Here is a 20,857-nt window from a genome sequence, read left to right as displayed (position 1 = left end):
CTCTCTGTATCACTGTCTCTATCTATCGTTACCCTTTCCCCTGACTCTCAGTCTGAGGAAGGGTCTCAACCTGAAACGCCACCTATTCCATTTCTCCAGAGATGCTGATTTGTTCTGTGCCTGTTCATACCTCTAAATTCCCTCCCCCCCGCGCTCAGTTTGAGGAAGGGCTTTGACCCAAAATGTCATGTCAAGTCAAGTCAAGTTTATTTGTCACATACACAAACGAAATGTGCAGTGAAATGAAAGTGGCAATGCTCGCGGACTTTTGTGCAAAAAAAGACAAACAACAAAACAACCAAATAAATTATAAACACAATCATAACACACATATTCTTTTACATAATAAATAATGGAAGGAAAAACATTCAGTAGAGTTAGTCCCTGGTGAGATAGGCGTTTACAGTCCGAATTGCCTCTGGGAAGAAACTCCTTCTCAACCACTCCGTTCGCACCGCATGGCAACGGAGGCGTTTGCCTGACCGTAGCAGCTGGAACAGTCCGTTGCAGGGGTGGAAGGGGTCTCCCATGATTTTATTTGCTCTGTTTTCCATGATTTTATTTGCCCATTCCTTTTCTCCAGAAATGCTGCCTGACCCGCTGAGTTGCTCCAGTTTTTTGTCTATCTTTAGTTTAAACCAGCATCTGCAGTTCCTTCCTACACTAACCATTGAGCCTAATGCGATGCAGAATTGCAATGCAGTCATCGTATGTCAATGGCATTTCGACCCTGGCACACAACACCTACCTAACAGAGAAGATGGGGAATCATTTGATCCAAGCAGGATATGTGGCTGTTTGTTCAGACTGTCACAATTGATAATGTATATTCCTGCTCTTTTGATCAATACTTTTGATTCCAAAACAAGAGGCAATATTTAGAGAAGTGAATCGCTTTGGAATTATTGTGCCAAGCATTCCCGTAATTTTGAAAATATTATTAATTTAATAAAATTGATAATTACTTGACAAAGCCATCCAAGCAGCAAAGTAAATGTTGGTATAATTATAGCAATTATAGCAAACTTCAGTAATTCTGAAGTTATTTTGCCTAGTTTTACATTAAAATATAGTTAAATACACTTGCTATACATAAACAACATATTATATAGTCACAGTCATAGAGAGTAGAAACAGGCTCGTCAGCCCAACTCATCCATGTCAAACAAGGTGCCCAATCTACATTGGCCTAATGTACCCATATCCCTCCACCTCATGCTGACACCGACGTGGCACTATCGGCCCTACATGACGTGCTATGTCGACATCAAAACAAGTACCCGGATGCGGCTATGGTGGTGGCTGGAGATTTTAATAAATCGAATCTCAAGAAGGTCATGCCGAACTTCTACCAACACATCACGTGTGCCACCAGGGGGGGAAAGAACATTGGACCACTGCTATACGGCGTTCCGGAAGGGCTACATGGCCATTTCACTCCCTCCCCTAGGAAATTCTGACCACGCTGCCATTTTCCTGCTGCCGGAATATAAACAGGGGATAGCTAAGGAAGCGGCAGTGACGAGGGACGTAAAGCGGTGGTCCGACCAGTCAGAGGCCATGCTGCAAGATGCACTGAGTGATGTCGACTGGAATATGTTCCAAGCAAGTTCCAGTGACGTCAGTGAGTTCGTGGAAGCAGTCACGGACTTCATCGCAACAATAGCCGACAACATCGTCCCCACGGTAAGGGTTAGCTCCTTTCCGAAACAAAAACCCTGGGTTGACAGGTCCGTTCGTGCTGCCTTGAATGCTCGTACCGCTGCCTACAACTCGGGCCTGGCATCAGGAAACATGGACGTCTACCGACTGCGAAGGGCGGTGAAAGATGCAAAAAGGAGGTACAGAGGCAAGATGGAGTCACAGATGGAGCAGGAGGACACCAGATGCCTGTGGCAGAGGCTACGGACTGTAACCAACTACCGGAGCAGCCCCCCCTCAACCGGAAGTGCCGGCACCTCCATAGCTGATGACCCAAACTCCTTCTACGCTCGTTTCGAGACGGGTAACGTCACCCCAGGTCTGCTGACTAACGACAACACCGCCAGCGTGCTGGCTATCGAAGCTGAAGGGAGGTCCATCGCTGGGGATGTGCACACATTCTCTTTGTCCGAGCACGACGTGAGGAGGGCTCTGACACGGATGAACACGAGGAAAGCTGTAGGCCCAGATGGCATCTCGGGGCGAGTACTTAAGTCCTGTGCTATGCAGCTAGCTCCAGTGCTCACTACATTATTCAACCTCTCCCTGGACAAGTCCGTGGTCCCTGCCTGCTTCAAAAAACCCATCATTGTGCCGGTACCAAAAAATGCCTCCCCAGCCTGTCTGAATGACTACCGTCCGGTGGCCCTTACCTCGGTAGTCATGAAATGCTTTGAGAGACTGGTGAAGCATCACATCTGCGCCTTCCTCCCTCGGAACATGGACCCATTGCAGTTCGCATACCGTCCGAACAGATCCACGGACGATGCGGTCTCCCAGGTTTTGCACACCGCTCTCTCCCATCTGGACAGCCAGAAGGGGGGCTACGTGAGGATGCTGTTCATAGACTACAGTTCAGCCTTCAACACGATAGTCCCCACCAGACTGGCCGGGAAGCTACTGGAATTGGGGCTCAACACCTCCCTGTGTGCCTGGGCCTTGGACTTTCTCACCGCCAGGCCCCAGGTAGTCAAAATACATCAAAGTCCCTCACCCTGAGCATAGAATCGCCCCAGGGTTGCGTCCTCAGCCCCCTATTGTACTCCCTGTACACACATGACTGTGTGGCTAGGTTCAGCTCCAACTCAATAATCAAGTTTGCTGATGACACTGTGGTGGTGGGCCTGATCTCAGACAACGATGAGAAGGCCTACCGGGAGGAGGTGGCTGATCTAGCACTCTGGTGCCAGGACAACAGCCTCCTCTTGAATATCAAAAAAACTAAAGGAGCTGATCGTGGACTTTAGGAGGGCACATCATCCGAGGACGTACACTCCATTGAGGATAAATGGGGATCCTGTGGATAGGGTGAACTGTTTTAAATACCTGGGAGTCCACATCTCTGAGGATCTGACATGGGCATCACATGCTGCAGCACTGGTGAGTAAGGCAAGGCAGCGCCTTTACCACCTCAGGCAATTGAAGAAATTCAGAGTGTCTCTGAGGATCCTCCAGTGCTTCTACTCAGCGGCTGTGAAAAGCATCTTGTCCGGAAACATCACAAATTGGTTTGGGAACTGCTCTGCCCAGGACAAGAAGGCTCTGCAGAGAGTAGTGCGTTCGGTCGAACGCACTATAGGAACTACACTCGCCCCCCTGCAGGAACTATACATCAGAAGGTGCAACTCCAGAGCCAACAAGATCGTGGGAGACTCCTTCCCCCCATGCAACGGACTGTTCCAGCTGCTACGGTCACGCAAACGCCTCCATTGCCATGCGGTGAGAACGGAGAGGATGAGAAGGAGTTTCTTCCCAGAGGCCATTAGGACTGTAAACTCCTATCTCACCAGGGACTAACTTTACTGTACCACTTTATTGTTGTGTGGTGTCTTTTTAAAATTGCTGATTATTCTTTTTTTCCTCACACAAATATGTAATATGTGATTCTGTTCCATTCTGTTTTGTTGTTTGTCTTTTTGCACAATCCGCAAGCATTGCCACTTTTCATTTCACTGCACATCTCGTATGTTTATGTGACAAATAAACTTGACTTGACCTTTCCTATCCATGTCTTTTAAATGGTGCTATTGTACCTGTCCCAAGTACTTCATGTACTGAGCCGCTGCCCCATAACACTGGAGACCAGGGTTCGACCCTGACAACGGGTGATGTCTGTGCAGAGTTTGCATATTCTCCCTGTGACCGCGTGGGTTTTCTCTGGGTGCTCCGGTTTCCTCCCACATCCCAAAGACGTGCAGGTTTGTAGGATGCAAAAGGGGAATAACATGGAACTGGTTTACGGGTGATCGCTAGTCGGCGTGGACTCGGTGTATCTCTAAACTAAACACAACAGAAATGATGTGGAATCAAAAGAACATTAAAAATAGAAGCAGCACTAGATGATTTAGCCCTTTCAATCTTCAGTGGTTCAATGGTACTCTACAGTCACATACTGAGGTACAGTAACATTCCTGAACTAGTGTGTGGGTAATCGAGACTCGGCGTGGACTCGGTGGGACAAAGAGCACATTTCCACATTGTATCTCTTTAAAAAAAAAAATCTCAAACAAGAGAGAGTCTACTACCTCCCCTTGGTACTCAATGGCACAACCAAGGCTGAGTCTCTCACCACCAACAACCAGGTGTTGCCAAAGAATAGAAATTCAATGAGGTCGCCACAAATAAATGACGACAATAAGAACTGGTCAGATCTGGGGTGTTTGATGGCAAGTGACTAACTCTCTGGTCCACAAAAACCACAAGGCATTGCAGACCATAATGGAATCAACCATCTACCTCATTGGAGACCCTGGGACTATCTTTAATCGGATTTTACTGGACTTTATCTTCCACTAAACGTGATACCCTTTATCCTGTATCTGTACACTGTGGATGGCTTAGCTGTAATAATGTATAGTCTTTTCGCTGACTGGGTAGCACGCAACAAAAAAGCTCTTCACTGTACCTCGGTACACGTGACAATAATAAAATAAACTATTGAATGTTATCAATTTGTGTAGAAAAGCATAGCTCGAATAATGAAGGCACAAGAGAAGGCAGATGCTTGAGCAACAAACTAAAGTAAAATAAAAGGCCTGTCCCACTTGGCGATATTTTCGGCGACTGCTGGCGACATTGACTGACGTATCAGAGTCGCCAAAAGATTTTGAACATTTCAAAATCCAGCGGCGACAAAAAACATGTTGCGGCACTTGAGGAAACACATCATCACGCCGTCAATACATCATCACGCCGCAACCTGGTACGTCAGTCAATAATGCCGGCAGTCGCTGATAAAATTGCCAAGTGGGACAGGCCCTTGAAGCAAAGTCTAAAGCACTAAAGTAAACAAAGTACTGGAAGAATTCAGTGGGTCAAGGAGGATCTGTGAAGGGAATGGTCAAACAGCGTATCGGGGTGAGACCCTTCTTCAGATCAATCTTTCCACTCACTGATCAAACATATCAAAGTCCTTTTCAATTTGAGCTTGTTGCCCATTTTGTGTCAGCACCCATCTTCAGATTTCTCTGAAGGGTCCCAATCCAGAGGCTTTTAGAGAGACACATGGATATGGAGGGATATGGATCGCATGCAAACAGAGATGATTAATTTAACTCAGCATCATGTTCGGCAGGGACATCGTGGGCCGAAGGGCCTGTTACTGTACTGTTCTATGTTCTATGTCCTATGTTCTACATGGTTGATCTTTTATCCCTTCATCCCAGCCTGAGGAATGGTGGAGAAAATGGATGTTTCCCCTGGCTGGGACTCTCAAACCTGACGGTCTTTTGTTTTTGTGTTACCATTCATAATCCTTCAGTGAATTTCGGAAAATAATAGCTGACAAACTCTGAGTTGTCATTCAAAATTCATTAGAAGTGACAGGCCCCTCATTATTTCCAAAATGTAACTATCGAGCTGTGCGAAGATTTCAAAATGAAAGCAACAACAAGTGTTCCAGGTGGATATGCCGTATGATTTAAACATTTTTTTTTTACTGCTTCAGAAGTGCCATTTAATCAAAATAAGTTGCCAAAACCCTGAACATGGGACAAAATAATAACATATTTGGAATGTGCTGCCAGATGAGATAGTGGAAGTAGATGCAATTACAAGGAATTTGTCAGGTACTTGGACAGAAAAGGTGTGGAGAGATATAGGCCCTAATGTAGGCAAATGGGATTAATGCAGACCGAATAGTTTAGGTTTGAGATAACATGGAAACAGGCCCTTCAACCCAATGAGTCCAGACTGATCATCGATCACCTATTCGCATTAGTTCTATGTTATCCCACTCTCTCATCCACTCGTTACACACTTGAGGACAATTTACAGTGGCCTATTAACCGTCTTTGGGATGTGGGAGGAAACCGGAGCACCCATGCTGTGACAAGGAGAACATGCAAACTCCGCACAGACAGCGGCCGAGGTCAGGATCCTGGTACTATGAGGTACCGGGTCTACCAGCTGTGCCACTGCGGCACTCCTATTTCTATGAGTCTCAGAGTCTTTTATCTAAATTGCACGGAAGATGTAATTGTTTTGCAGGGTGCTTAAATTTATGTAAAATCACTGTTTCGGAACCACATATACACCAATGAGATGCTCATTAAACATGACTTCAGAGAAGCAACTCATCCTTGACCTGACATGGACTATTTATCACTTTCAAGTTGATTCTTGTACAAATATTAGCTTGAGTCAACAAGTGCTCAGGAGAAATTAGGGAGTCTGTCTGCTCTATGCAGAGTAGATGAGTGTCAAAAGAAAACAAGGCAAATTATATTCATGCAATCTTAAAAACCCCCAAAGGAAACATTAATTTATCAATGGAAAGACGTGTTAGCTTGTGGGATCATTATTCAACACTCGGCTTTGAATAAGGTGGCGATAGGAATAAAAAACACTCAGTTGTCAATTTTTTTAACTTCTATGGATTATAATGCTTTTCTCATGAGGCCACCATTTAAGAAGGAAGTCAGAATAATCGGTGAATTACTGACCAAAACACTAAGTGCTGGAGGTACTCAGCGAGTCAGGCAGTGTCTGTGGAGGGAATGGATAGGTGACATCATGGGTCACGACCATCCTTCAGACCGACAGGTGGAAGATAGACACACAGCGCTGGAGTAACTCAGTGGGTCAGGCAGCATCTTTGGAGAAAAAGGATGGGTGACATTTCGGGTCGGGACCCTTCTTCAGACTGTGAAGAATGGCCTCTGAACTCTGAAAGGTCCAACCTACAACATCACCCATCCTTTTTCATCCAGGGGCTGCCTGACCCGTTGAGTTACTCCAGCTTTGTGTCAATCTTTGGTATAGAACAGCATTCGCAGTTCCTTGTTTCCACAAGTGATAGGTGGATACAGGGGGGGGGGGGGGGGGGGCTTGATGATTGGCAGACTGATGGATGAGGTAAAGGCCTCGAGGCCTGAAAAGGACACAAAAGGGTATCAGTTAAGGAGGAGGAGCGAAATCTGAAGCCAAATGGAGGGATTTAGGTGGAAGCGGATGGAGGGTGTGGGGGGGAGGAAAGGGGTGGGATAGTGGAAGAAATGTGTGCACTCTGTGATGAAAGAGAGAATGAATGGGAGCAGGATATTACATAAAGCTGGAGAATTCAATGTTCACTCTGTTGTAAGCTGCCAAAGAGGAATATGAAATGCCATTACACCAATTTGCATGTGGCCTTACTCTGGCAATGGAGAAGGCCCAGGCCAAAAAGGTCAGTGTGGAAATGGAAGTGGAGTTAAAATGGATAGCAACTGGGAGATCCAGCAGGTCCTTGGTGGACCGAGCACAAGTGTTGGGTGAAACAGTCTGACCTGTTAGCTTAATATCAGTAACAGGGAAAATGCTACAATTTCTATAATGGTGTACTAACATAATGCCTTGAAAAGAGTGAGTGGACTTAAACAATGAAAACAATTTTGACTCATCTATTGGAGTTCTTGGAAGATGTGTTGAGTAGAAAAGATCGGAAGGAATGAGTGAACATGGTGTAGGGAGAAACTGCAGATGCTAGTTTATACCAAAGATAGACACCAAATGCTGGAGTAACTCAGCGGGTCAGGCAGCATCTCTGGAGAAAAGGACTAGGTGATGTTTCTGGTCTGAACCCTTCTGCAGCCTGAAAGATAGAGGTGGGGAGGGGGGAGGGGAAGGGAAACTGGAGGCAAGAAAAGGCTACAACAAATCAGGGCCAGAGGTCATATGTCAGGGTGAGGCCAAACGCATATTGGAAGAACAGGACCTCATATTTCGCTTGGGCATCTTACAACCCAGTGGTACGAACGTTGATTTATCTACTTTCAAGTAACTCCTGCATTCCCTCACCACCCCCCGATCCCTCCCCCCTCCTCCTCCATCCTAATCATTCTATTAGTTCCACTGTTCGCAATCTAGTATCCCTCTCGTTGGCACATCTTCCCCAGCCAACAATGGGCTTTTATGGGCTCAACCTTTCCTGAAGTCACCTGTTGCCGGCCCTGATTTGTTCTGGTCTTTTTTCGCCTCCAGTTACTCCCACCCCCCCCCCCCCCCCCCCCCCCCCCCCCCCCTCACCATCCCCTGTCTCCCCTCGCTCACCTCCATCTTTCAGTCTGAAGAAGGGTTCCAACCCATCCTTTATCTCCAGAAACGCTGCCTGACCTACTGAGTTACTCCAGTACTTTGTGCTTATCTTCAGTTTAAACCAGCATCTATAGTTCCTTCCAATATGGATTTTGTGCTACTATGGTCGCTCCATGTACTTGATCTTTTTTTTGCACTATAATGGTGAAGTTTACTTAGCCTAATTAATAATTTATTGTTTATTTATTGTTGTTGTCATTGTCTCTAATGTGCCCGCAAAGCTGCGGCAAGCAAGTATCACATTGTTCCGGTTCTCCTCCAGTGCCCATGAGAAATAAATGCTCAATCTCTCCAGAACAGATGCTTTCAGCGTACAATCAACATGAATCATTCCTCTGCCAGACCTGATATATTCACAACCCAGGTGTTAAATGGTAGCCGCTATCTTTCCACACACTAATCAAACAGATCAAAGTCCCCCTTTTGATTTTGAGCTTGTTGCCCACTGCCGTTCTGGTAAAAATTTGGATTCATCTCCTTCCTTAAAATCAGTCATGGAAATTATAGGAACAGAAACATAGAATAAAGGTGCAGGAGTTGGCCATTCGGCCCTTCGAGCCAGCACCGCCATTCAATATGATCATGGCTGATCATCTAGAATCAGTACCCTGTTCCTGTTTTCTCCCCATATCCCTTGATCCCTTGTTAGCCATAAGAGCAAAATCCAACTCTCTCATGAGAAGATCCAGTGAATTGGCCTCCACTGCCTTCTGTGGCAGTGAAATCCCCACAGCCATGCGTCGGACACTGAAGCTTGTTGCAATTAGAAAATTGGCTGCCAATCAGATTGTCTGTCGGTGAGCTGAGACTAATGTCTCGCAAACAATCCATTAATTATTTTATTTCACTCTGGTCATATTATTTGCAGCATATGACACATATTATATTTATAGATATATATGTGTGTGTTTATGGTTGCATTATGTGTATAAACACACACATATACATGGATGTGTATATATATATATTGATAAATATAGTTGTTTGTCGTGTGTGTATACGTAAATATATATATATATATACACACACACAAAAAGCTGGAGTAACTCAGCATCGCTGGAGAGAAAGAATGGTTGATGTTGCGGGTTGAGACCCTTCTTATATATATATATATATATATATATATATATATATATATTATTAGATTAGATTAGATTTGTTTATTGTCATTCAGACCTTTCGGTCTGAACGAAATTTTGTTTCCCTGCAGTCATACATATAATTAAAAAAATGACAAAAACACACAATGAACACAAATTTAACATCCACCACAGTGAGTTCACCAAACACCTCCTCACTGTGGTGGAAGGCAAAATCTTAAGGTCTCTGTCTCTTCCCTCTTTGTTCTCCCTCTGCACCGAGGCGACGGTTCAAACTCCGCGGGATATATATATATATATATATATATATATATATATACACACACACACACACACACACACATATTGACATAGAAAATGTCAAATTCCTTACAGAATTCCCAAGAAAATCCTGTCAATATAAAGATACAAAGTGTTGGAGTAACTCAGCAGTTTTGGAGATCATGGATAGGTGAGCATGGGCCACATTCCGAAACGTCACCTATTCTTGTTCTCCAGTGATACTGCCTGCCTTGTTTTCTCTGGAATGTCGGAGGTGGAGGGGAGACTTAACAGAAGTATATAAAATGATGGGAGGCATAGACAGGGTAGACAGTCAAAACCTTTTTTCTCAAGGGGCAAATGTCCAATAATAGAGGATATAGCTAAAAGATGAGGGGAGGAAAGTTTAACGGAGATGTGTGGGACAGGTTTTTTACCCAGGGAACATGTTGCAAGGGGTGGTGGTGGAGGCAGATACAATAGTGGCTTTTAAGAGGCAATCGGATAGCCACACCGAAGTGCAGAGAATGGAGGGATGTGCATCATGTATAGGTAGATGAAATCAGTTTAACGAGGCGTCATGTTCGGCACTGACTTTGTGGGCCGAAGGGCCTGTTCCTGTGCTGTACTGATCTATGTTCTATGTTCACTCCCCATTATCCCCTTGTTTCTTTCTCAATACTTCAGGGAACACACCACTTCGGTCCTTCCCATCACCATGGTGCTGGAAACTATCCTGGCCCAAATATCTTGCTGTAAGCTTACTCCTCCACCACGTTTTGAGTCGGTGAACGAGCAAGGCGGTGCAGTACATGATCGCCAATCCTGCAAAGAGTCATATACGTTATCCCAAATAAATGCTCCAAACCGATACTTTTCCCCATTGTCTGAGCTACATTTAAATGTAGCAAGCTTTGAAAAACTACCAGGCCCAACACTTTCTCTCATCTCAGCTTTTATTTTCTACCATTATTAGAATTAGAATCAATAATTTACAATCCCAACTTTGCAATAACGAAGTTACATTTATTGCAGTTTCCTCCAATTAATATTTAATTAGTCGCAGAAGCACACATTAGTAGCACACAGTTTGTTTTGCATAGCTTCCACGTACTTTAAATCATTGTAGTCTCACTAAATACTAAAATATTGCCACAAGTTCAGTTAAGCACTGTAAATAACCTTTCACACATAATTTGTATGATCAAAATATAACAATTAAGTAATTGGATCAATTTTTCATTTTACAGTTAATTTTATTAAATATCGGGAGAATTTGGGACTATCTTTTTTCACATTAGTTTACCTGCAATAAAAACAAACTCCCTAGATTATTTTTCTTCTACTCAGACTTAGTTTAGAGATATAGCAGAACCCTTCAGCCCACCGATTCTATAGATTCACGTTAGTTCTATGTCATGCCACTTCCGCATCCATTCCCTGCAAAACAGGGGCAATTTACAGAAGCCAATTCATCCGCAAACCCGCACACATCTTTTGCGTTGTGGGAGGAAACCGGAGCACCCGGTAGGAAACCCACGCGGTTACAGGGAGAACGTGCAAATCTTCTCCTCGTGAATTTACGTAAAAAGTTAAGCTGCTAATCATCCTATAATTTATACAGTTAGAAAGCAGATTAGCAGAATTTACGATTTCCTTTAAATCATCTTATTTATCTTAAAGACTTTCAAAGAAACATAGTCAATTTCCCTTGGTAAATAGGTATCTAATCGCACAGCACAGAAAAACAGCAATGGTCACAACTATTGAAGAGTGAGAAGCATTATCGAGATGTAACAAATGCTGGAAGCACACTGGATTAAACCCTGTTATTAAATTAAACCTGTTTTAGTGTACATTGCAATCGATGCGTTATTCAGTTACATTGCTGCAAGCTAATCAGATCCAGGAATTAACTGGCAGCCTCCCTTCGTCAGATCAGGAGTGCCCCAAAAGATATTTCACTCAAAGCAACATCGGTGTATATCCCCATTTTCAAGTCTATTCAAATTGTACATAATATACCGGCACTAACAAAATCCTTGCTGCACCGTTAGTTTCCCATTCACAAATCTAATCCATCACAATGTGCTTTCTCTGAGAACATGCATTGCATAAAAGCTTCAGGCTTCACATTGTTTACTCCTATATTGCAAGTTAAATACTTTGCTTCCCCACCTCCTTCCCATTGAAACCAAACGGATATAGAGTAAACACACTGTCATCTGTACTTCCCTGCAAGAGTGAGACAGTGGTAATTCATTCGAGTAGGTTAAACTTCAAAATGCACATCTCTATGTCCACTTCGTCTTTTACACACCTTCCAGAACTTTTTCATACTGCTGAAAGCAGCCATCCTCCTGCTGTTTAGTCCTTGCTGCTTCCGATGCTACTGATGGTAGGTAAGTAGGTCCTTTGAATGTCGACTGAGGTGAGGTTAAACGCAGCACATCCCTTTAAAAGGCGGTCACACCCTGACTAACCGCTGATGATAGCAACATACTCCACAGCTCAGCAAGATTGCAACCACTGGACAAACATGACATCAACAAATTCCAGGGAGATCAGTTAACACAAGGTTGTTTATGGAGGAATTGCTTCAGTCCAGGATTAGAAAGAGTGCCCTGTGCAGGTTACTAAAGGTGAATCTTTCAGGTCCGGATGCATTAGTCGGTCTGCACAGTGGAAGGAAGAGGAGAGCTGCTTTTTGGGCACTAATCCTTAGTGGGAAGTAATTCCCGACATTTGGGACTCTCCATGGAACAAAGGGAACACCAGAAGATCCACTCATTTGGTGAGATGAACACACTCAGACTTTAATGAACAAGGCAGGGAATGGGACGAGTGCTTAAGGCAACAACAAAAAGGATAGATAACAAATAATTTATACCGTGTGGGACGGAACTGCAGATGCTGGTTTACACCGAAGATACACACAAAATGCTGGAGTCAGGCAGCATCTCTGGAGAAAAGGGTTTTCACTTTGTGATGGTGAAACCACGACCGACATTACACCTCTCCTAACTTAGGAATTCAAAACAATCACAAATTGGTCATGAGGAGTTGCGGACTGTGAGGAAGGCTGTCAAAGTGCACATGGATGTGCAGGGAACTGAGGGATATGGATCCCGTGCAGGCAGGTGGGGCAGATTGACAGATTCTTTATTAGTCCGGGTTTCAGGGGTTGTGGGGAGAGGCAGGGGAATGGGGTTGAGAGGGAAAGATAGATCATCCATGTGGCGGAGGACACTCGATATACAGAATGGTCTAACTCTACTTCTACGACTTACGAACTTGTGAGGCGAGATTAGTTTAGTTTAGAGATACAGAGCGGAAACAGGCCTTTCGGCCCTCGGAGTCTTCGACGACCAGCGATCCCCGCACATTAACACTATCCTACACACACCAGGAAAATTTACATTTTCACCAAGCCAATTAACCTACAAACTGGATTGTAGAGGAAACCAAAGATCTCGGAGAAAACCCACGCAATTACAGGGAGAACGTACAAACTCCATACAGACAGCACCCGTAGTCAGGATGGAACCCGCATCTCTGGCGCTGCAAGGCAGCAACTCTACCGTTGTGTCAACGTGCTGCTGGATTTACTCTACCTTGGCATCATGTTTGGGGGCACAGACATTGTGGGTCAGATGGTCCTGTTCTTGTGCGGTACTTTTCTAGGTTCCATCTTCTAAGATGGACATGGAGACTATTATTACAATTGCCTGTATGATGTAAAATAGTCCAGCATTTTGTGTGTATCTTCGGTGTTAGCCAGCATCTGCAGTTCCTTCTGACATGGTGTCAATTATTTGTTGTTGATGCACAAGATCAAAGATGTCGGGCGAGGGTGGAGATTTATATTATCAAGGTTGCAATTGACAGAAAAACTGGTTTCCTGTGAATGGTGACGCACCGTGCTGTTGAAGGTCGACAGTCAGACCGATGTAGAAACAGATGATAGTGTACAAAATAAGACACAAAGTGCTGGAGTAACTCAGTTAGACAGGCGGCATTTCTGGAGAACATGGACAGGTGATGTTTCAAGTTGAGACACTTCTTAAGACTGATTTACTTTAGACTTTACTTTAGAGATTTAGACTTTGAAGATACAGCATGGAAACAGGCCCTTCGGCCCACCAAGTGCACACCGACCAGTGATCACCCTCTATCCTACACACAAGAGATAATTTTACAATTTTTACCGAAGGCAATTAACCTAAAACCCCGTGCGTCTTTGGAGTTATAAACTTTGTACAGACAGCGCCTGTAATCAGGATCGAACCCGGGTGTATGGCGCTGTAAGGCAGTAACTCTACCACTGCGCCACTGTGACACTGCGACTGTGATTGTAGTAGGGGGGGGGGGGGGGGGGAGAATACTGGAAGAGAGAGGGAGGTGGGACAAAGAGTGGCAAGCAGTAGTTTTTCAGAGATGCTGCTTGAGCTACTGAGTAACTCCAGCACTGTTTTGTCCTTGAGAAGGACTAAAGCATTAGGATGATAGCCATGAAGAAGAACAATTCTCATCAACGAGCAAGAAATGCAGTACACACATGTTGAGGCACCTTCTACCCTACAACAACACCACTCGCCCGTTGAAGTTTATGGCAGCCTTAAGCAACTCCAACTGTGACCAACTAAGGCGCTGGGGGGTTGGAAATCAAGGTGGGGAGTGAACTGAGGTGCCTTGTCTGCGATTAGGATAGGACACAAAGTGCTGGAGTAACTCAGCAGGTCAGGCAACATCTCCTACTTGGAAGAAATTCTCTTCTGTACACTACTCTGCTCAACATAGCTGGATTCCACTTGTGCTAAATATTAGCTTAGTTTAGATTGTTATTATTTTCACGTATACCGATGTACAGTGAAAATCCTTTTTGTTGCACATTATCCAGTCAGCGGAAAGAGTGTATCAAGATGTCCACAGTATACAGATGCAGGATAAAGGGTGTAATGCTTAGTGCAGAGTAAAGTCCAATAAAGTCCGATTGAAGATAGCCTGAGGGTCTCCAATGAGATAGTTGGATGGTCAGGGCTGCTCTGAAGTTGGTGAGAGGACCATTCAGTTGCCTAATAACAGCAGGGGAGAAATGAGCAATTTCCCAGATATGGACATTCAGATGGAGACGCCGAATGGGTGTTGAGTGTAAAGCCTTCAATAAAAGCAGATTGGTAGATACTGGAGACACAAGGGAGTGTAGAAGCTGGAAACTTGACCAAAAGTCACAAACTGGTGGAGAGACTCAGCGGGTCAGACAGCATCAGTGCAAGGAAATGCATAGACAATGTTTCGGGGACCCTTTTCCGAGACTGAAGTAGAAGGAACAAAGATGGTAGAAACATTGAGAATATCTTCAAAGTGGGAAGAATAGATTTGGAATGGGCAGACAAAAAGATGCACAAGAGATCACAGGTGACATGTTGGTCTTTGTCATCGGGATATTGAGTACAGAGGTTGGGGCATTATGTGTGTAGGAAGGAACTGCAGATGCTGGTTGAAACCGAAGTTAGACACTAAATGCTGGAGTAACTCAGCAGGATAGGCAGCATCTCTGGAGAGAAGGAATGGGTGGCGTTTTGGGTCGTTCTGAAGAAGGCTCGACCTGAAATGTCACCCATTTCTGCTCTCCAGAGATGCTGCCTGTCCCGCTGAGTTACTCCAGCATTTTGTGTCCATCATGGGGCATTATGTGACAATTGTACCAGATGTTGGTGAGGCCACACCTGACGTACTGTGCTGGTTTTGGTCACCATGCTATAGGAAAGATGCTATGAGCCTAGAAAGAGTGCAGATTAGATTTACAAGGATATTATCGTCACTACTACAAAATCCAAGCCACAGCAAACCATATATTGGCACATCCCAAAAGTGAATGTCATTTATTTATTTTAAAAGAGAACACAGATGATTTACGGGGATGTTGCCAGGACTTGAGGGACTGCGTTATCGGGAGAGGTTGGGCAGGCTGGGACTTTATTCCTTGCAGTGTAGGATGATGATCTTACAGAAGTACATAAAATCATGAGGAAAACAGAGGGCAAATGCACAGAGCATTTTTCTCAAGGTAGGCAGGCTGGTCCTTGGACAAAAGTCTTATATTAAAGTCAGTGTGCCCCAAGTCTTTGTTCTGCAGAGTCAACCCAGATTTGCTCTCTGGACATATGCCTCAGCGTAAACCATCACTTTCCCACTCAGAGTGCACATTACTGACAAAAAAGCCAGTTAGAAGTGAGGGCACACAAAAATGCTGGAGAAACTCAGCGGGTGCAGCAGCATCTATGGAGCGAAGGAAATAGGCAACGTTTCGGGCCGAAACCCTTCTTCAGACTGCACACCCTCAGTGATCCCCCCTGCATTCTGTATGACAGTTTCACAGAGTTAGAAGTGAGTTTGGTTTATTTTATTTTCGAGTTACATCGTGGAAACAGGCACCCAGTCTGCAATGACCAGCAATCACCCCATACACTAGTTCTATTCTACACACTAGGGACAATAAACAGAAGCCCATTAACCTACAAACCTGTATGTCTTTGGAGTGTGGGAGGAAACCGTAGTACCCCTTTATTCTTTGGAGCGCACACTAAGGGGGGACTTGATAGAGGTTCTTAAAATCTAGACATTGACGTGGATAGCTTTTCCCACACTAGGGGACAAACAAAACATGAGAAGAAGCCCAGTTTTAACCTACAAACCTGTATGTCTTTGGAGTGTGGGAGGAAACCGTAGTACCCGGAGAGAACCTAAGTGGTCACAGGGAGAACGTATAAACTCCTACCATAGTCAGGATCGAACCCGGGTTTTTGGCACAGTAAGGCAGTAACTCCACTGCTGCGCCACGTGCCACTGTGCACTGGGGGCTTGTAATTCTTGAGGGGATGTTTCACTCCCTGATAGACTGGAGTAACTCAGCAGGACAGGCAGCATCTCTGGAGAGAAGGAATGGGTGGCGCTTCGTGTTGAGACCCTTATTTCAACTTTTCCACTTTTCACTCCTTGAGTCCTGGTAAGGCCAGGCACAGCCTCCTCCCACCCCAACATCACTGCTCCAGGTGCGATGGACCAGGAGGCTCAGGATTAACTAGGCCTTGAACTCAGATACTTACTCAGCGAAGCAGATTCCTTGAGCCAGAAAATAATATCTTGTTTGTTTTTCTGATTTCATTAATTATTGGTAACATCAATAAAGCATACAAGGTCGTAGAAAATTGCCTGAGGTTTGAATTACCAGAAAGATCTACACTAATATCTTTCTTACACTCACGTGTATTAAGGTTTAGTCCCAACGTGATATTTCATTATTTTGTTTCAGACAGAAGCACAAAAAGGAGAAAAGGATGCAAGGCCAAATGCTGCCCCTTAATATAAATCTATTAAGGAGCTAAATTTAGAAACATTCAATGTATAAAATTATATTATGTAGCCTCACTGTTGTTTTAAATAATTTAAATGCATTTATTCACTTTAGATTATGATTGAATATGAATAAATGCACTTTGTGAAATTCTATGAACGTCATTTGAATGTGGTATTGATATAAGAGATAATATTTTATTCATGCATCAGAGAAACCAAGAATTTGCATAACATACTCTGAACTGGAGCTGGTGATAATGGATTGCACTTGGTTCTCAGTACAAGCCTGTGATAGATGGTGCTACTTTAAAAATAACATTGACTAAAGATGGATGAATGAATTAGTGAGCGAATGAAAAGAGAGGGAATGGAGACAAAACGAACTGAAGGTACTGGAAAGATAGACACAAAGTTCCAGAGTAATTCAGCGAGTCAGGCAGCATCTGTGGAAAACATGGATAGATGACGCTTCGGGTCAGGACCCTTCTTCAGACTGATTGTAGGGAGGTGGAATTGGAAGCAAGAAAAGACCAGGACAAACCGGGGTCGGCAACAGATGACCTCAGGCAGAGTGGTTCCCTGATAGGCCGATTGATGGTGAGGGATACATCTGGTTAACCAACTTTTAATGGAGGAACGGGGAGGGTCGGTGTTTCCCTCCCCCCCAACACCCCACCCCATGACTGCACCCAGTCTGAAGAAGTGTCCGAACCCGAAACGTCGCCTATCCATTTTCTTCAGATATTCTGCCTGACCCGCTGAGTTACTCCAGTATTTCGTGTCTATCTGTGATATGTCGATACTGTAAAAATATCATTAACTAAAGGTTGCTGAATGACTCAGTGAATGAATGAAAAGAGAGGGAATAGAGACCAAAGGAACTGCAGGTGCTGGAATCTTCAGCAATTCACAAAGTGTGCAATGGAGGAACTCAACAGGTCGGGTAGTATCTGTGGAGGGAATGGACATACGGGTCGGAACCCTTCTTCAAAGAGAGTGATTACTGTAAAGGTTCACCAGAGGAGTTCCTGTAACATGAGGACAGAATGGGATGACTAGGCCTGAATATAACAGAGTTTGGAAAAATGAGCTGGCGTAGACTTGGTAGATGGTCAGAACCTTTTCTCCCAGGTGGAAATGTCAAAGAGGAGAGGGCATGGGTTGAGGGTAAGAGGTGCAAAGTTTAAAAGGAGATGTGTGGGGCAAGTTTTTTTACACAGTATGAGTGAAGAGTGCCTGGTACATGCTTCCAGGGTTGGTGACGGAGGCAGATACAACAGCAGTGTTTGTGAGGTTTTTGGATGGGCACGTGGATATGCAGGGAATGGAGGAATGTGGATTATGTGTAGGATGATGAGGTTTGTTTCCACTTGGCATCATGTTTGGTGCAGACATTGTGGGCCGAGAGGCCTTCTCAGTGCTGCTTTTTTTTAATGTTCTATGTAGGACCAAGATGAGAAGAAATCTTCACCCAGGATGAGGATCTTGTAGAATTCTCCACCATAGATGGGTGTGGAGGCCATAGTATTGAAAATATTTAAGGGGATAGATGTTTATCCATCTATTTGTCCAAAACAAATAAAGCAATCCGAGGGGTCTGGGCAGAGAGCAGAAATATGGCAATAAGAGCAATGAAAAAAAACCCACAATGTGTTGGAGTAACTCAGCAGGTCAGGCAGCATCTCTGGAGGACATGGATAGATGTCATTTTGGGTCATAACCTTTTTCCAGACTGAAGAAATGTCCCAATCTGAAACATCTTCCATCTACAACCTCCAAAGGTGCATCCTGACCCGCTGAGTTATCCAGCACATTGCACTTTGTTTTGTAAACCAGCATCTGCAGTTCCTTGTGTCTCCATTGAGATAGATGATTAGCCATGATCACATTGAAAGGCAGTAGCGGTTTCGAAGGGCAGAGTGGTCTATTCCTGCTCCGATTGTCTATCGCTCTACAAATAACAGAATGTTGTCCGGACTCCACAGCACAATAGTAACTTGCTATGAGGTAACAAAGAAAAATAACATTAATATAATTTATCACTAAAGTTACCCAGTTGGAAATTCATTGCTGTTGCCCCAATTGCAGAAATGCTTAAATTACATAATTAATTAATTAACATAGAATAAAAGCTGGTTTTGGTAACAATGAGAAAACCTGGGGTGTCACAGTGGTGCAGCGGTAGAGTTGCTGCCTGTCTGCGCCAGAGACCCAAATTCAATCCTGACTATGGGTGTTGTCTCCTGGAGTTTGTACATTCCCGCTGTGACCACGTGGTTTTCTCCGGGTGCTCCGGTTTGCTCCCACAAACCAAAGACGTTCAGGTTTGTAGGTTAATTGTCCTCGGTGAAAAAAAATGTAAATTGACGCTAGTGGGCAGGATAGTGCTGGTGTACTAAGGGGTGATCACCAGTCGGCATGGACTCGATGGGCTGAAGGGCCTGTCCACACTGTATCTCTAAAGTCTATAGTCTAAAGATTGGATTTTTCATCTCATTTGGTTCTTCTGCCATATTAATGAATCAGGGAGGCGAACAGCACAATGTCCAACATTTCCACAATGAGCGAGTTGCCTACCTGAGATAGTCCCATCTGCCTGAGTTTGGTCCATACCCCTCTATTGATCTATGTACCTGTCTAGATGTCTTTTAAACATTGTACGTTTACCAACCTCCACCACCTCCTTTGGCTTCGTGTTCCATTTACCCATTACCTTCAGTGTGAAAACAGTGCCCCTCTGGTCCTCTTTAAACCTTTCACCTCTCACCCTAAACCCATGTCCTCTTGTTTTATACTCCCCTGTCTTGTGAAAAAAGTTCAGAAGTGATAAAAGCAGAATTAGACCGAGCCTACTCGTGACTGATCTATCTTTCCCTCTCAACCCCATTCTTCTGCCTTCTCCTGATAACCCCTGACACCTGTGCTAATCAAGAAACTATCAAACTCTGCCATAAAAATATCCATTCACGTGGCTTCCGCAGCCACCTGTGGCAATGAATTTCACAAGTTCACCACCCTCTGCCTCAAGAAATTCCTCCTCATCTCCTCTCTAAAGGTACGTCCTTTTATTCTGAGGCCATGGCCTCTGGTCCTGGACTCTCCCACAAGTTTAGTTTAGTTTAGAGATACAGCGCGGAAACAGGCCCTTCGACCCACCGGGTCCGCGCTGACCAGCGATCCCCGCACATCAACACTATCCTACACACACCAGGGACAATTTTTACATTTACCAAGCCAAATAACCTACAAACCTGTACGTCTTTGTAGTGTGGGAGGAAACCGAAGATCTCGGAGAAAACCCACGCAGGTCATGGGGTGAACATACAAACTCGGTACAGAGAGCACCCGTAGTCGGGATCGAACCTGGGTCTCCGCCGCTGCATTCATTGTAAGGCAGCAACTCCACTGCTGCGCAACCGTGACCGCCCTAGTGGCAACATCCTCTCCACATCCACTCTATCCAGGCCTTTCACTATTCAGTAAGTTTCAATAAGGTCCCCCCCCTCATGAGGAGTGGTTGGACAAACTTGCTTTATTTTCTCTAGAATACCAGAGGCTAAGGAGATCAGCCCATTTGCCCTTCTACACTAAATCCGCTTGCCTATATTAGGACCATGCCCTTCTAAGCCTTGCTTAATACCTGGGTGCTTCTGACAGAAGCAATAGAAACATAGAAACATAGAAAATAGGTGCAGGAGGAGGCCATTTGGCCCTTCGAGCCAGCACCGCCATTCATTGTGATCATGGCTGAACATCCGCAATCAGTAACCCGTGCCTGCCTTCTCCCCATACCCCTTGATTCCGCTGGCCCCCAGAGCTCTATATAACTCTCTTTTAAATTCATCTAGTGAATTGGCCTCCAT

The 20,857-nt window shown here is 44.5% G+C and overlaps 1 protein-coding gene across 2 annotated transcripts in view; it reads right to left on the bottom strand.

Moving 5' to 3' along the window:
- The window catches only part of dpp6a (dipeptidyl-peptidase 6a), a 664,537-nt gene that overhangs the window by 458,165 nt on the left and 185,515 nt on the right, over positions 1-20,857 (bottom strand). The window contains exon 1 of one of the 2 annotated variants that reach the window (XM_055664233.1): positions 11,956-12,099. The exons of the other annotated variant lie outside the window; for it this stretch is intronic. Within the exon in view, the coding sequence (XP_055520208.1) occupies positions 11,956-11,991 (36 nt within the window). The 5' untranslated portion in view covers positions 11,992-12,099. Of the gene's footprint in view, positions 1-11,955; positions 12,100-20,857 lie in introns of those variants that run through there. 2 annotated transcript variants of the gene reach the window in all.

The sequence above is a fragment of the Leucoraja erinacea genome, chromosome 2, assembly GCF_028641065.1.
Source record: "Leucoraja erinacea ecotype New England chromosome 2, Leri_hhj_1, whole genome shotgun sequence".
In the NCBI taxonomy this organism is placed as follows: domain Eukaryota; kingdom Metazoa; phylum Chordata; class Chondrichthyes; order Rajiformes; family Rajidae; genus Leucoraja; species Leucoraja erinaceus.
The sequence above is the reverse complement of the archived record's forward strand: the minus strand, read 5'-3'. Positions and strand labels throughout refer to the sequence as shown.